The sequence below is a fragment of the Bidens hawaiensis genome, unplaced genomic scaffold (assembly GCF_021521415.1).
Source record: "Bidens hawaiensis isolate Kalapana, Puna unplaced genomic scaffold, B.hawaiensis_p1.1 tig00000602_1, whole genome shotgun sequence".
In the NCBI taxonomy this organism is placed as follows: Eukaryota; Viridiplantae; Streptophyta; class Magnoliopsida; order Asterales; family Asteraceae; genus Bidens; species Bidens hawaiensis.
In genome coordinates, this window is record NW_027491037.1 from 790,860 (window position 1) to 808,258 (window position 17,399).

Below are 17,399 nucleotides of genomic sequence, written 5' to 3' on the forward strand. Positions count from 1 at the left end.
ATTATTGCAGGTCAAGTCTGTTGTTGTAACAGGTACTATTATAAGTTTCATGCCTGGTGTTGACTGGTACTACAATGCATGCAAGACCTGCAACAAGAAGGTCAAAACTGTTTATGTTAGTGATCCTGTTGACGCATCGGATAAGGTTGAACCAAAACAAATGATCAAATGTCCTAATGATGCATGTAACAAAAGATCAGTGTCAACCATTCCAAGGTTATACGTTGACTCTTAATTTTATACTATATGTTATTGTTAATTATTAACTTATATTATATTATGATTTCTAATTTTAATTATCAAAAATGTTTTTTCCTATAAAATTTTAGGTTCAAGATTCCATTGAGGCTACAAGACAACACCGGAGTTGCCTCTCTTACTGTTTTTGATCGCGAAGCTCGAAAGATGTTGAAAAGGTGTGCCAGAGAATTACTTGATAGCTTCATTGAGGTAAAATTTGATCCAATTTTAGATATGTAAAATTCATTTGAAGAAACCTATTTTAATTTCCTTTTTATGACTTTCACTTTTTCTAAAGGATGGTCTTTCCATGATTCCACCTGAATTGATTCACTTGGTGGGAAAAAAGTATGCCTTCAAGATCGATATTACTGATTACAACATCACTAACAACTACAACACTTTTACCATCAAGAAGTTTACTGATGATTACTCGATTATATCTAAGTTGGAATCAAAGTTTGAGGTTGATCAGGTAATATATCTATTACATGTTATATGTTTTATTCCTACATCTTTTTTTTATACTAAATCAATTGCTTTTTACAATTTAGGTTGACCTGTCCCAGTCAACCACTGTTAGATCTGTTGATTTTCAATCCCAAGAGACATCTAATATGAAGGTAAGTTTTTTATATATACAAAACTTTACATTATTATATGTTAATATACTTGTAATACATGTGGTTATCGTGACAATATACTTTGATTTTTTTATTAAGGACACCTTTTCAAGCGCAAGTGAAAATGACACCCCCTTATCTTGGAAAGGCCATCTTGACTAATGAAGCTTATGATGAAAAAGGTTCTCAATCTGAAGTGAATCTGAAGCGAAATTTGATAGATGCTTACGATGTTGATGAACCCCCGGCTGAATCGTCAAGCAAAGGCCATCGTCAAGACAATCAAGGTCCGAAAGTATTTGTCAAGAGACTCCTCACTCCAAAGCTGGAAAAATAAGTTCATTTTGGCAGATTTGATAAAACTATGTTTTCCTATGTTTGATGTTTTCCAAGTTTCGTTTACTTTGTTTCCTGTTTGAACTTAGTATCTTTATGTTTTTCTGAAGTTGGATGTTTTAATTTGCAAGTGTTTTTTAATGAAGAAGGTTTATTTCCAGTTTTTATCATGTTTGGAGTTTATTGTTGACAAATTGTTATCAGCTGAATTTGATTATAATATAATTATTATAAACTGATGTTATTTCATATGACAAAATCTTCGTGTTAAATCAATTAAAATGCAGAGTATTAGTGATACAATTATTTCAACATTAAGTACTAATTGTACATATTGTCATTAAAGTTGTTGCATACAATCAATTCTACAAGAATTAACTTATAATTTTTATACAAGTGAAACAAACATGTAATCTTACTGTCTTATGAAAATTGTATCTTCATCATATGTTAAAAAGTTATCAACTAAATTTAATAGAAATTAACAAGTCGATACAAAATCTTCTTTTTTTAGAGCTGTTTTTTTTACTCTAATTTATTGCTTCCTTAATTTATTTAGCTTTCTAATATAATTTGTATCTTCAAAGTTATATTAATATTATTTTATGTTTAATTGCAGCTTCAAATTCCTCCATTTACCAAAATGATAGTAAACAAATGCGAAAACAGAGGAAACATTTTTTGGATACTAAAAGACAAAAGGACGTTTTGGTCGGAAAAAACGTGGGTGTTACATCTAGCCTTAAATCTGCTGAAATGCGTACACATTACAATGGTAACAAATTTGTTGATACTTTCATAGTAGATTAACATGTTACCTTAGAAGACAATTTCTTCATAACACTTCATTTTTTTTTTCAAATTTAGATATGGCCATTGGCGATTGTAAACAAAACCGAAAGATAAGAAAAGCTTATTTAGATAACAAGAGATATAAACACGTAAATTCTTCAGAAGACGTTAATAGTCCAAGTTATAATACATGTTCAATTCGAGTTAGTACCAGTCAAAGGATTGCAACTCCATTGTCTGACATTACAAGAGGTATGTTTTTACACTTTGTGTTTAAGATATTAAATATCTTTAAGATGATTAATTATAACACATGTGATGTATGTATACACTTCAATTTTAATTTTGTTTTTCAAATCATTGATTTTATACAGGCTTAAATATTGGCATGGTAAACAGCGATGCTAAACAGAGGCGATTATTAAGGAAGCTTTATTTGGAGAACAAAAGACAAAAACCATTATCTAATTCACAAATACAACATGTTTCACCAAATAATGATGCTGTCACAGTTTCTGTAAATTATAATGGTAAGCATTTAATATTATACCACTCTTTATTGTTTTTCTAATTATAAATTTACTTCAGTTGCAAAAAAAGATATGGTGAATTCCAAAACTAAACAGAGGAGAAAATTTACAAACAATTCTTTCAATCGGTTAAATCCAATTGGTTCGTCTGCACAACAGCTTGATGATGCACAACATATAAACATATATTCATCTGTATGTAACATCCTACTTTCGGTTATTATAATAAAAATAAATTTCGTTATTTCATAGTGGGTCGTTATCGGTTTAGATAAATAGAATACGAGTTGGGCTAGTGTTGGGTAAATGAATATGGGTTATGGACTTGGGTTAGGAAAGAAAGAAGGAAAGATCATGGGCTTAAGCCCATGATCCCTAAATATATAAACCCTTAATATCCATTTAATCCTCATTCACACATATTCCATACACCACCCAAAACACACACTTAAGATTTATCTCTAGTTCTTCCTTATCTCTAGCCGAAATCAAGAAGGAAACCGAGCACCGACCCAAGGTAATGCTAGTTTAATATTGTACGAGCCTAAAACGTTAGTTATAGTCGCGTAACGACGAGCCGACACCGTTAAACCGTTTAAATCACAACATCCGGGTGGAATCGGGTATAAACCGGACCTAAGATGAGTTTAGGGATCACCCCAGCTCAAATCTGGATCAAACGGGACGAAAAACGATGAAAACGGTGGAAGAACGAGTGAGATCTCGTTTTTCCGGCGAAACCGCGGTTTTCCGACGATGACGGCGCCGGAAAAGATAAAGGTGTCAGGGAATGTTCCCTGACCTAACCCTAGTTCGCTAAGGAAACTTAGAGAACTAGAGGGTGATTCTTTAGCTAGTTCGCTAAGGAAACTTAGAGAACTAGAGGGTGATTCTTTAGCTAGTTCGCTAAGGAAACTTAGAGAACTAGAGGGTGATTCTTTAGCTAGTTCGCTAAGGAAACTTAGAGAATCAGAGGGTGATTCTTTAGATGATTCGCTAAGGGAACTTAGAGAACCAGAGGGTGATTCTTTAGCTGACTCGCATAAGGAAGCCTAACGAACTAGGCTTGATTCTTTATCCGATTCGTTAAGGAAAAGGGTAACGAATTACCCTTGATTTTTTAAGACCATTCGTTAACAAAGATAACGAATTAGAAGGTCTAATTCGCTAAGACCAAAGTAACGAATTGAAGTTTAACAGAAGGACAGAATGGTCCCTGAACTTAGAAAGGAATGAATTAATTACAAATAAGCTAGTGATATGGCTAGTAATAGATAATTAATACGAGTAATTGTTATACAGTTAGCCGCGCCCAACTGAAGAAAGGAATAACAATTAACGGTGAACGTAACCAACTTCAGGTGAGTTTCTAGCCCCACTTTTGTGTTATGTTTTCGGGGCTGTGTGCATACTCGATATGTTTGTTAATACACTTATCCTAAGTGATAAGTGTATGCCTTATATGAATGATGTGAAATGTATGAGTGATTGCTTGTTAGTACGTGAACGATCTTCGGATATTGCACGTACTGTCAGGTTGTAGTGTTACGTATAAGGTAAGTATAATGTATTTACTTATATGTATGAATGCGATAAAGTTAATAAACGAAGGAAAGGCATGGTTGTATGGTAACGAAGAGGGACCAGACCCTAATAATATCTGTGATGTTAGGGACCAGACCCTAATAATATCTGTGATGTTATAATATCTGTGATGTTAGGGACCAGACCCTAATAATATCTGTGATGTTAGGAACCAGATCCTTATAATATCTGTGATGTTAGGGACCAGACCCTTATAATATCTGTGAGGTTATAGGGCGAAAGGCTCTTTAAAACGTATGATTATGTATGTAAAGAAAGTATGAAGGTAAGAATGAAAGTATATGCACTTATGTGTGTATGAAAGAAAGTTAAGAGGTTAAGTATGAAATGTAAGAAGGTATTGTATGATTATGTGATTAACTAGAACTTACTCAGCGTAGCTGACTTTTAGTATGCATGCAGGTGAGTAGAACGAGGCAGGTAGCTCGAGGAGGACACATGGCAGAGTTGGACGAAGCTGGCATCTGAAGATTTTGCTATGATGTTTTATTTTAAAAGACTATGTTTTGTTTTTAAATGACTATGAATGCTCGATAAGACAAGAATTATGGTTATGGAATGTAATGGTTTGAATGTTTTTAATGTTCTGCGAATGTTTTAATTAACTCTGATATTTAGAACTGCGTTTATGAGTAAATCCAACACGAAAGTAGGGCTACCGGTAACGGGGCCTTACACTGTATCAAAAGGTTAGTAATTTTTACAACTTCTTCAAGTAAATAGATATTTATCTTTAACAATATATTTATTACAATTATGTTTGTTTTTTGGTTTTTACATTCATACTATACAGATTACCTAGATCACGGTGATCAGAACTTTATTTGTGAACTACGATATGCAAAATTATGGCAATCTGAAGCCGCTAGAGGAAAATCAAATATATACAATCATACGAGTTATTTTGTGTGTTGTGGTTATGGTAAAGTTCAGCTTCCTGATATCAAGGAACCACCACAAGCTTATAAGTCTCTTTATGATGGTTTGGATCCTAAAAGCAAATTCTTCTTGAAGAACATTCGTCGCTATAACTCCATGTTTTCATTTACTTCCATGGGAGGAAAGATCGATTCTTCAATTAATAGAGGAAATGCTCCTTATGTATTCAAACTCAGTGGTCAAAATTATCATAGTATCGGCAGCCTTCTACCTACAGATGGATCTAAAGCAAAATTTTCTAGATGGATAGGATAGCCATTTATCTATAGACTCAAAGTAACTGAGGCGATTAAATTCATTTTATTATGCTCCTCAAAATTTTGAGTTTTTGAAGCAAAAAGAGAAAATGATAGTACATTGATTATTTGACCCCAAATCCAAAAAGAAATAAGCTTAAAAGACTGAGTGCTTAATCATTGGTGCATTGATAGGTCTTAAACAAGCTGTTAGAGTAAAGTAAGTGATATAAACCTAAAGAAAAGCCAAATTGAAAGAGGTGTTAGTCTCTAGCAAAAGTCTCGGTGAGGATGGCAGAAATGTAATAACCGATCATACTCAAGCCTTATAGCTGTTGATCTCCCAAAATTATAATAAAGCAAATAACAAGCGTTAGGATTATGGACACTGTGAGTCTTTATGTGGCTTAATCATCTGGGTATTCGTAAACATGAATATTTCATTCGCTTTTAGAGCAAACCCAAAGTCATTAAACTTGATCACTGTTGTACTTCGTTCAATCCAAATTACTGACTTGATCAAAATCCGCTGTTAGTCATACATTGTTCCTCCCTTGCGCGTCTCAATACCAATAAGAAACGGACCCCAAGGAATACAATGTATGTAAGCCCAGAGATGGACTCGTTCATACTCACTCACAGTAAAGGAAACTTGATGCATTGCTCAAATATTCTAAAAATCTCAAATTTTGATCAACACTATAACGGTTTAAGTCAAGTTGGGGTGATTTGGCAAAAATCAAAATAAGCTTGAACCGAGATTAGGGGCTGATAGTTTCTGATATTCTGTGCGCTAATTGAACTGTAAATCATATCACAAAAATGCTCGAAGGCTTGTTATAAGATTTAAGTGGACAACAATATCAATGACCGACTTAACGCCAGTCATAATATCGCTGAAATATAAAACTGTGATGGAAGGGCATTTTAGTCAATATGATTCTCTGCTGAAACTCAACAAAAATACAAAAATATGTACTGCTTTTGAAAAAATTATAGAAAAACACAAAAAGATTGTCTATTTGTTTTTCAGTTTGGATATTTATGGAAATACATTCTTTAATTTTTTACAAAATACCAAAAACATTTTAATTTGTTTATTTTACATATTATTTAAGTTGTATCTTTATATTATGTTTCAAAAACGTGAAACGTGTAAAGTATTTGATTATTGAGATAACGGTCCTCGGTAATTCTTTTAAGCTAATTTGATAATTCTTTATTTAATTCATTTATTTATTTATTTATTAATTTAATTTAAATTCATTTAATTTAAAAGATAAAATCAAAATAATGTCTAATTCGTTAATTATGGATAACGAATTAGGTGTTTTTAACAAACTACACTCTAGTTCGTTCTTTTAATTCGCTTCCGCACTCTGAAACGAAACACCTCTAGTTTGTTATGCATATTTAACGAATCAAGTCACGAATCAAGTCTAATTCGCTATACCACGTGTTTATTTTGAATAACGAATTAGTTGATTCGTTAGTTCAAATTTCAAACGAATTAGATCTGATTCGTGCGTTGGGAAACGTGTAAGGACATAGTATATAGGACGGCGTGTATACAAACTGTCGTATACTATTCATCTTCTTCCTTACACTTAACGTTACTCTGCCCAAATTTTTCATAATTAATCGATCATCGAAATTTAACCTTTTGAGTATACCAGTGTACTGTTAAGGTATAGATGATCACTTCTTTGTGATTTTCGTCAAAAATGTTACAAATTTGATAGGCTAATTGTGAGATTTTGTAATAAGGGTTTTACGGCTCTTAAAACTCTGCATAATCGGTATCATACTGTGTTAATGTATCTTATTTTGATATCATTGTGATCGGAATATCATTCCGAAACCCTTGGTAGTCTTTATGATGCGTTTGATTCTAGATTGCCGGGTCAATTGATTGTCTGTTATTTCAGGTGTTTACGCTCTGTTAAAACCCCTAATAACCTAACTTATTTCCTATTGATTGAACCTCAAATCAACACCATTTGATTCGTATTGTGTTTCCGAGATTGTTACGAATGTTGATTCGGTTATTCAATGATTATTATGGAATAATCGAACCTGGATTCAGCATGTTTACTTTCAGTGTTCTTATTCAATTTTGACTTTGACCAGGAGAGTCAAAGATTAAGTCTATGTTTGACCATTCGTTACCCTTTGAGAATTGGAACTTCTTCGTGTCCAATTCGTAAAGGATTCAGACGAATTAGTTCAGCGAATCACTTATTTAACGAATCAGATTTGGATTCGTCAATTTGACACGAACTAAAAATTAGTTCGTTATCCTTCATAGTTAATTCGCTGTTTCTTCTTCGTTAACTTATTTACTTGACAGCGAATCAATTGATTCGTTATATTTCATTAACGAATCAGATTGATGTTTTAACGAATGACATTTCAACATTTATTTAATGAATTTAAACTAAATATGGTAATTAATAAATTAGTCTAAAGGTCTAAACGCGTCTATACATCGATTACACACGAAATCTAAAATTAAATACACCATCTCCTGATAAATATATATTAATGTCTAAAGTATATTAAACCTTCACATTACTTATATTAGTCTATATTTATTCAGTGAAATGGCCGATCAAATGGATCAAGACCCACCCGTTGCTCCCCAAGAACAAGAACAACCCCAAGATCAAGAACAACCTCAAGAACAAGCTGATGTACAGTTTCTACCATATGATAAGAAGCACAACATATTTGCTATGTTGATTCAGATGTTGCTGACGTAGCTATGTTTGGGGATGTATTGGCATTTTACGACGTTCGGTGATACATTATGCTATAACTGCTTGACCTACTGTTTATCTGAGCATTATTAGGCAGTTCTAGAATACTGCTGAGTTTGTTGAAGCCGAGAATCACATTCGAGCCTCAATCAATCAAACTCCCATAACTGTGGATGTTGAAGTGATTAGGAGGGTGCTTCGGTTTGGGGACAATGATAATAACCCAAGTGAGTTTGATAAGAAGTTAATCAAGGGTTTGTTTACACGTGTACGTTGTGGTAGAGATGTTGAAGAGTCCATGTTTAACAAGAATGGACTGTGCCCACCTTATAAGTATCTTCTACACGTACTGATTCATTGTTTGGATGGTCGTCGGGGTGGATTTGATGAATGCCGTATCAGTTTGCAATCCGCATTCGTGGCCCTTATTCTCAATAAACCATTCAACTACTCAGAAATGGTTTTCGATCATTTAAAAGAACAAGTTCAGCAAACGGCTTAGAAGAAGAAGTTCTTGATGTATCCCCGATTTCTGCAATTGATAATTCAAGACTTGATTCCGAACTTGGTGATTGACCGAACATTAGTGGGAGATTTCCTTTATTTAGAACACATGAAGGCCGACACGGTGCGTAGAATGACGATCTATCATAAGGAGAGGCCACGGAACAAACGTATGATTGGTCGTATCATTAACCCTAATTATGTATGTCCTCCCGAGGATCGATGGATCCACGATGACTTGGATTCCGAGCGTGAGGGAGGAGAAGGTGGGAACGATGAAGATTATGATGGCAATGATGATGGAAATGGTGGTGCTGGTTATGCAGCTCTTCAAGAACAACAAGATGCAGTCAATGCCACGTTAGTTTCCACAATTGCAGCTCAACGTGAATGGAAACGAAAGGGTAAAGCACCGGCATCTGAAATTCCAGCCAAGTGACGTGTATCAGCTAGAGCTGGTGTAATTATTGGTGTTCCACCGCCTCGTACAACCATGTCTCAACGCCCGGTAGTGCCGCTTACTACTAGCACTCTGGCGCTTACCTTGATAACGATGATGGTACCTCATGAGAGACTTGGTATGATTCCACAGATGGCATTAGCTGAAATACCAATGCCTTCTGCTACTATGTCTATTGTTCCTCCAACACTGTCCATGAAGCCCCCTCCCCCTAGTGATGTCTCTTTTATGAGAATTACACGGCCTCAGGGACCAATCCAGCCTGTTCATCCTTCATTGTATAATATGCCACAGAATCGTCAGACAGACATGCTTTTGAATCTCCTCCATTTGTATGAACGCTGATCGTCAAAATCAAGATCTTCTAATGGAGAATCAACGAAGGCTGATGAGTTATGTTTCATTCTGTCAAAAAGAGACAAAGGAGCTTCGTGCGATTGTTGAGTCTTAGTGGGTGAAACTTAAAGAACAGGAGGATCTGATTTTGCAGTTAACGTGCAAAGAAGAAACTTAAGAATGATGACCAAGATCCTGATGAGTCTGATGCAGGAGGTGAGCCTAAACAAGCGCACGACTCATCTTCCAGTGCAGGTGCAAGTGGTGGTGATGACTCGGGTAAGCAGGTTGTTGTTTATCATGACTCAACTTGTGACATCTGCCCGGATCCGACCCGACCCAGGTACCCGTTTCTCCGATCCGATCTCTTTCTTTTATGATTTAATATTTATTTATACTTATACTTTACTTTTAATAATAATAATATATTTTCCTTCCCGCCTCTTCCTCTCTTTTTCTTCCCGCCATCCCGTCCCTCTTTTTCTCTCTTTCCGCCTTCTTTTCCCTCTTGTTGCCGTCCCGCCTCTTTCTCTCTCTTGTCGTCGTTCCGCCCTTACGCCTTGAACCTCCTTTTCTCTTAACTCTTTGCTTGTCCTTTGGTTCTTCCCGCCTAAGGATGTATGCGCAGCTCCACGCGCCAGACTCCTTACAAGGAAGCCTGCGCGAAGACCAGTTGTTCCTGCGATACGCGAGGCGAACTGTTCTCGCAGCGCGCTAAGAATTGTAGTTCTTCCCGCAGCGCGCTAAGAACGGTAGTTCTTCCCGCGACGCGCTAAGAATTGTAGTTCTTCCCGCAGCGCGCTAAGAACGGTAGTTCTTCCCGCGACGCGCTAAGAATTGTAGTTCTTCTCGCAGCGCGCTAAGAATGGTAGTTCTTCCCGCGACGCGCTAAGGATTCTAGTTCTTCCCGCGGCGCGCTGTGGACTGTTCTGTCTGCCTTCGCCCTCGCGCGTGCGCTCGAGCCTTCTCGCGCTAAACCCTTTGAGTTTTCTTCTGTTTAATCTAGCCGTTTGCTTTTGTGATGTCTTATCTTCTGTGCTGTTGACCTGACCTATCTTATGTCTGAAAAGTTACTTTCGGCGCAGCATGCGCACCAACCCCATTGGTTGACAGAAAAAGTGACTGACATTATCTTTTGAGATCTGCTTTTTCCATGCTTGACCAGTACCTTTATCTGACCCGCCCATGCTTGTTTACTGTTACCTGTCAGCTTTTCCTTGTCCCCTGCAGCTGCCATATCTTTCCATATCTTTTGCTTTTGTTTTCTTATGCTTTTTGATATCTTTTGCTTTTGGAATCTTTTACTTTTTGGAGATATTTTCCCCTTTTCCAGGGATTGTGTTCCCTAGGGTTTCCCTATAAATAATAATGTTAATTCCTAACACTACACACACAAAGCACTTAAACTCTCCTGTTCTCTCTTTCTTCTTGCCGTTGTTCTTCCTCTGCCGTCTCCTCTCTCTTTGCCTTCGTCTTCCTCCCTGTTCTGCCCTGCTTTTCCGGTAATATATATTATATATAATAATTTACTTATTAATTATGCTAACTTATAATCAAGACTTAAAACCAATCATTAAAACAATAATCTTATTTATAGGTTAACTTGTGCTTGTTTAAAGTTGGTTCTTGCTTTATCTTACACCGCATCGTTTATCAAGTGAGTAATCTCGTACCTAATCCCTTTTTATTTTTAATGTTTTGGGATGTTCATGTGTTCATACAAACTTAGAGTCTTAAACGGTTTATGAACTTTAGTCGCGCAGTATCCCATGTGTTGAGGACGTAGACTTGGCTGTTTATTTGTATGTGTGGATCATTAACCGTCTTGTCGGTCTATTCCGCAGTTCTCATGGTACCATTAGATGAACACGGGAGAACAATCGTTTATGATTTTCTCTTTTGTTTACACTTGCACAGTCTTTCTTGTTTGTGAGCTCAATTGTGAGCACTGGCAGTCTATGAGTCTTAGAGTTGGTCCCGATCGGATTACACCCTTGTTGAAAACCAGACATACACATGTTGCGCGCAGATTTATTGTTATCTATGTATTGTATTAAACTTGATTTCTCACCAACACGCAAGTGTTTGACGTTTTATTTTAACACATGTTCAGGTTTGCTGTAGCTACATTTGGAGCTTGTGGACACGTAGGACGTTTTCACTTTTGGACCTAGATTAAAATGTATCAAGACAAGTTACTATTGTTCGAATATTTTGTTTTATAATATATTGATTTATGTTGATTTATGTTGTCTTGTGTTTACGTTGCGCGTGCGCGAATGAATATATTTATTAAATATTGACACCTAATAGTGTCACGAGTAATGAAACAATATGTGGCGCCCCGATGTATAATCCGCCTTTGGTCGGGGTGTTACAGATTGGTATCAGAGCTCGTTGACTTTAGGATAGGTGGTTAGACGTAACGGCCTAGAATACCTAAGAGTCCCTTCTCGCGCATGAGAGAAATCTCATGTTTGCGCGCTTATTGTTAATTACTCGTTATTTATAGATATGCTTGCGCAGACGCAGTATATGATTTTATGATTTATTTCGCGATATTTCGATTTTTGCTGAATTTCGATTTTTATTGATTTTACTTACATATTCGTTTGTTGGGATTTAAAATCCGAAAAGTCATGGTGATACATGAATAGTTGATTTTCAATTTCCATTTACGATTATGTTCTGAGGTTGGAGACTTGAAAAGTCATGGTGATACATGAATTGTCAACCTCCAATACTCATTTTCTAGTATATTTTATATTGAGGATTGAAAAGTCATGGTGATACATGAATCGTCAATCTCCAATACTCGTTTACTCGTCATTTTAAATTGAGAATTCGGAAAGTCATGGTGATACATGAATTGTCGATTCTCGATTCAGATTTGTTATCTGTATTAAGTTTGCATTCAAATTCATGTTTTATTTTAGCTGTTGATGGTATCTAACCCCGCGAAACCAAGCTTTATAAGATTAAACTTTGCGCTAAGATATTAACTAAAAATTAAAACTTTTATAGAATGCCTCCACTATCTCGCCGCCATCAGAGGAGAGAAGCCTCGCGCAGACGTTCGCAGCAACGTTCCCAGGAAATGGCCGCCGCAATAGCCCAAGCTTTGAGCCAAAACAATACCTCCGGTTATAACATTAAGTCCTTTAACGCGGGTAACCCTCCAAAGTTCACAGGTCTTGAAGGAGCCACCGTGATGCTCCAATGGCTCGAGAAGATAGAAAACACTTTCCTCCACACCCAATGCCCCTCAGACAGACGAACCCTATATGCTTCCAGTGTCCTGGAATCCAGAGCGCTTACATGGTGGAATGGAGTAGCTCATGCGCGTGGCGCAGAAGCTGCTTCTAGCATGACATGGGAGGAATTCAAGGAAATTCTGACGCGAGAATTCTGCCCTCCCAACGAAGTTAAGCGCCTGGAGGAGGAATTTTGGAATCTTAAGCAATACAGCGGTGAAGCGCGCGAGTACGCGACGCGCTTCCATGAACTAAGCCTGCTTGTCCCTCACCTTGTTACCCCTTCCCGCCGAGCCATCGAGAAATTCCTTGGGGGTCTCCCCATGGAAATTCAAGATTCTGTATGGGCCAGAAACCCAGCAACCCTCTCTGACGCCATTGAGTTGGCCGCTGTGCTCAGCGACAACCATGTCAGAGCAGGAACCCTGTTCCTGCGGGGAGCTGAGAAGACCAAACCCACCAAGACTGCCCCTGAACCAACAGAAACCAAACCAGAACCCTCAAACCGTAACAACCTCAAGCGCAGGCGCAAAGCCTATGCGCTTACCAACCCGCCCATTGTCCAGCAACCCGCCTATCAACCTCCAGTTTACGCGCCTAACCCACTGTCAACTTACCCAACACCTCCTATAGTCCACAACTATGCCTTAACCAATCCCGCACTCCCTGCCCCGCCAACTAAGAAACCTTACACAGGGAACCACCCCTTTTGCCCAACCTGTAGATTTCACCACCCAACCCAAATCCCGTGTCGACTTTGTCACCGATGTGGCCGCGCTGGTCACATGGCGGAAAACTGTAGAGTTCTTCCCGCCAATCCAATTGCGCCAACACCACCAGTCTACCCGCAGAACCCACAACCAACCTACCAAAACCCACGACCCAGATCGTGCTTTAACTGCGGTGATCCCAGTCATTTCCGGAACGCGTGCCCGAGACTACAAGTTCAGATTACGCAAGCGAATCCGGTGAACCAGATTTCGAACCAAGTGGCGCGTGGCCGAGCTTTTAACATAACCGCGCACCAAGCGCAAGCGAATAATGACGTAGTTAATGGTACATTTTTGCTTAACGGATTTTATGCTTCTGTACTTTTTGATACTGGCGCCGATCGAAGTTTTATTTCTCGCGCGTTTGAGCAGAAGCTTGCGCGACCGCGGAGCGATTTAAAAGAAAATTTTTCTGTTGAATTGGCTAATGGTGAAACTGTTTTAATTAGCTCAGTGATTAAAGATTGCACACTTAACCTTAACGAAAACGATTTTCTGATCGACCTCATCCCCATGCCTCTTGGAAGCTTTGATGTTATTATTGGCATGGACTGGCTCTCGAATAATCGCGCCGAAGTTATTTGCGCCAAGAAGTTGATTCGCATTCCTCAAGAAAATGGTGATCTTCACATCTATGGCGAGAAACCCTCCAGTGTCTTAAACTTATGTCTTGCGCCGAAGCCCGAAGGCTCATGCGGAAAAAGTGTATTGCATTTTTAGCCCATGTGGTTAAACCCGATGAAGGAAAGAAGCTTCGCGATATCCCTGTTGTGCGTGACTTCCCTGAAGTTTTTCCTGATGATCTTCCTGGTATCCCTCCCGCTCGTGAAGTCGAGTTCCGTATTGATCTTGTCCCTGGTGCTTCCCCCGTAGCTAAATCTCCTTACCGTCTTGCGCCCGCTGAGATGCAAGAATTGGCAAGTCAACTTCAAGAGTTGGCCGCTAAAGGATTCATTCGCCCTAGCTCTTCGCCCTGGGGTGCTCCGGTGTTGTTCGTTAAAAAGAAAGATGGTACGTTTCGCATGTGTATTGATTACCGCGAGTTGAACAAACTCACCATTAAGAACCGGTATCCCTTACCACGTATTGACGACCTCTTTGATCAACTCCAAGGTGCCTCTTGTTTCTCCAAGATTGATCTCCGCTCTGGCTATCACCAGTTGCGCATCCGCGATGAAGATGTCCCGAAGACTGCCTTTCGAACTCGTTATGGCCATTTTGAATTCTTGGTCATGTCCTTCGGTTTAACCAACGCACCCGCCGTTTTCATGGATCTAATGAATCGGGTGTGTAGGCCTTTCTTGGATAAATTCGTGATTGTGTTTATCGATGACGTTCTGATTTATTCTAAGACCAAGGCCGAGCATGAGCAACATCTTCGGTTGGTGTTGCAAAAGCTTAGAGCCGAGCAGCTCTTTGCCAAGCTCTCCAAGTGTGAATTCTGGTCGGATGAAGTACAGTTTCTTGGTCATGTTGTAAACAAGATGGGTATTCATGTCGACCCATCCAAGATTGAAGCAATCAAGAACTGGATTACGCCGACCACTCCTACCGAGATCCGTTCCTTTCTGGGCTTAGCTGGTTACTACCGGCGATTTATTTCGAACTTCTCAAAGATCGCTTTGCCTTTAACAGCTCTAACGCACAAAGGTAAACCGTATATTTGGGGCACGAAGCAAGAAGAAGCCTTTCTGACGCTCAAGCGTTTGTTGTGTGAAGCTCCTGTTCTTGCGCTACCTGAGGGTAATGAAGATTTTGTCGTGTATTGCGATGCATCCAACCAAGGTCTCGGTTGTGTTCTTATGCAACGAGGCAAGGTTATCGCTTACGCATCAAGGCAACTCAAGGTTCATGAAAAGAATTATACAACTCACGACCTCGAACTAGGCGCAGTTGTATTCACCTTGAAGATCTGGAGACACTACCTTTATGGTACTAAGTGTATCCTCTACACCGACCATAAAAGCCTTCAGCATATCTTTGATCAAAAGGAACTCAACATGAGGCAACGCCGATGGAACGAACTCATCAGCGATTACGATTGTGAGATCCGGTATCATCCTGGTAAGGCTAATGTGGTAGCCGATGCGCTCAGCCGAAAACCCAGCCAGCTTAACTGTATCTTGCCGCGCACGCAGCTTCACTTTGCGCCGATTCAGAGCAATCTTGAATCACGCATTCGCGACGCGCAGCGGGCATCCATCAGTAATGGTAACCTTCGCGCCGAGTTAGCGTGTGGCGCGGAAGCGCACTTTGTCCCTAATCTGAGTGGAATTCTCTGCTATCTCAATCGCATCTGGATTCCCTTTGATGAGAATCTTCGCGCTGATATCCTGAGTGAAGCGCATAAATCTCAGTATTCTATTCATCCCGGCGCTGATAAGATGTACAAGGATTTGCGCATTACTTATTGGTGGCCCGGTATGAAAAAGGATATTGCTGTGTTCGTAGCTAAATGCCTGACTTGTTCTAAGGTAAAAGCTGAACACCAACGCCCATCTGGTTTGCTCGAACAACCAGAAATTCCTACGTGGAAATGGGAAGGTATAGCGATGGACTTTATTACCAAGTTACCTTTGACAGCAAGCAAACATGATAGCATTTGGGTAATAGTGGATCGATTGACTAAGTCTGCTCACTTTCTGCCCATTCGTGAAAACTACCGTGTTGAGCAACTCGCGCAGCTTTATGTCAAGGAAATTGTCTGCCGCCATGGTACTCCTTTGAGCATCATATCTGATCGCGATGGCCGTTTTATATCTCGCTTTTGGAAATCTCTCCAATCTGCGCTAGGAACTCGCTTGGACATGAGTACTGCATATCATCCTCAGACTGACGGACAGTCTGAGCGAACTATTCAAACTCTTGAGGATATGCTCCGATCTTGTGTTCTTGGTTTTGGAGGTAATTGGGATTCGCACCTGCCCTTGATCGAGTTCTCTTATAATAACAGCTATCATTCCAGTATTGGTATGGCCCCATTTGAAGCACTTTACGGTCGTAAGTGCCGCTCCCCGATTTGTTGGAGCGAAGTGGGTGAAGCTCAAATCACAGGACCCGAACTTGTTCAAGAGACAACCGATAAAATCGCCAAGATCCGTGATCATCTGCTGACTGCCAGAAGCCGACAGAAGAGTTACGCAGATCGCAGGCGAAAGCCTCTCGAATTTCAAGTAGGTGATCTTGTTCTCCTCAAAGTGTCGCCCTGGAAGGGTGTTGTCCGCTTTGGGAAGAAAGGTAAGCTTGCTCCTCGATATGTTGGACCATTTAAGATTCTCGCGCGTATGGGAAAAGTTGCCTACAGACTTGACCTGCCGCCCGCGCTCAGTAATGTGCATCCAACGTTCCATGTTTCCAATCTCAAGAAGTGTTTAGCCGACGAGAACCTTCACATTCCACTTGATGAAGTTCAAGTTGATGAATCTATGCATTTCGTTGAGAAGCCTGTTGAGATTATGGATCGCGAGGTAAAGCAAACCAAGCGCAGTCGTATCCCTATCGTGAAAGTTCGCTGGGAGTCCAAGCGCGGAGCCGAGTTTACATGGGAAAGGGAAGATCAAATGAAGATCAAGTACCCGCACCTGTTCTCTGCGCAACCTACTTCGAGATAAATTTCGGGACGAAATTTCTTAAAGTAGGGGAGACTGTGACATCTGCCCGGATCCGACCCGACCCAGGTACCCGTTTCTCCGATCCGATCTCTTTCTTTTATGATTTAATATTTATTTATACTTATACTTTACTTTTAATAATAATAATATATTTTCCTTCCCGCCTCTTCCTCTCTTTTTCTTCCCGCCGTCCCGTCCCTCTTTTTCTCTCTTTCCGCCTTCTTTTCCCTCTTGTTGCCGTCCCGCCTCTTTCTCTCTCTTGTCGTCGTTCCGCCCTTACGCCTTGAACCTCCTTTTCTCTTAACTCTTTGCTTGTCCTTTGGTTCTTCCCGCCTAAGGATGTATGCGCAGCTCCACGCGCCAGACTCCTTACAAGGAAGCCTGCGCGAAGACCAGTTGTTCCT

The 17,399-nt window shown here is 39.4% G+C and overlaps 1 protein-coding gene across 6 annotated transcripts in view; it reads left to right on the top strand.

Moving 5' to 3' along the window:
* The window catches only part of LOC143637179 (replication protein A 70 kDa DNA-binding subunit A-like), a 28,033-nt gene extending 27,031 nt beyond the window's left edge, over positions 1 to 1,002 (top strand). For 5 of the 6 annotated variants that reach the window (XM_077104651.1, XM_077104657.1, XM_077104640.1 and 2 more), the window contains exons 7-9: positions 11 to 715; positions 795 to 863; positions 963 to 1,002. In XM_077104651.1, coding sequence (XP_076960766.1) covers positions 11 to 235 — 225 coding nt within the window. In that variant the 3' untranslated portion in view covers positions 236 to 715; positions 795 to 863; positions 963 to 1,002. The other variant, XM_077104634.1, reaches the window with a different exon arrangement.
* The last annotated feature ends 16,397 nt before the right edge of the window (positions 1,003 to 17,399 follow it).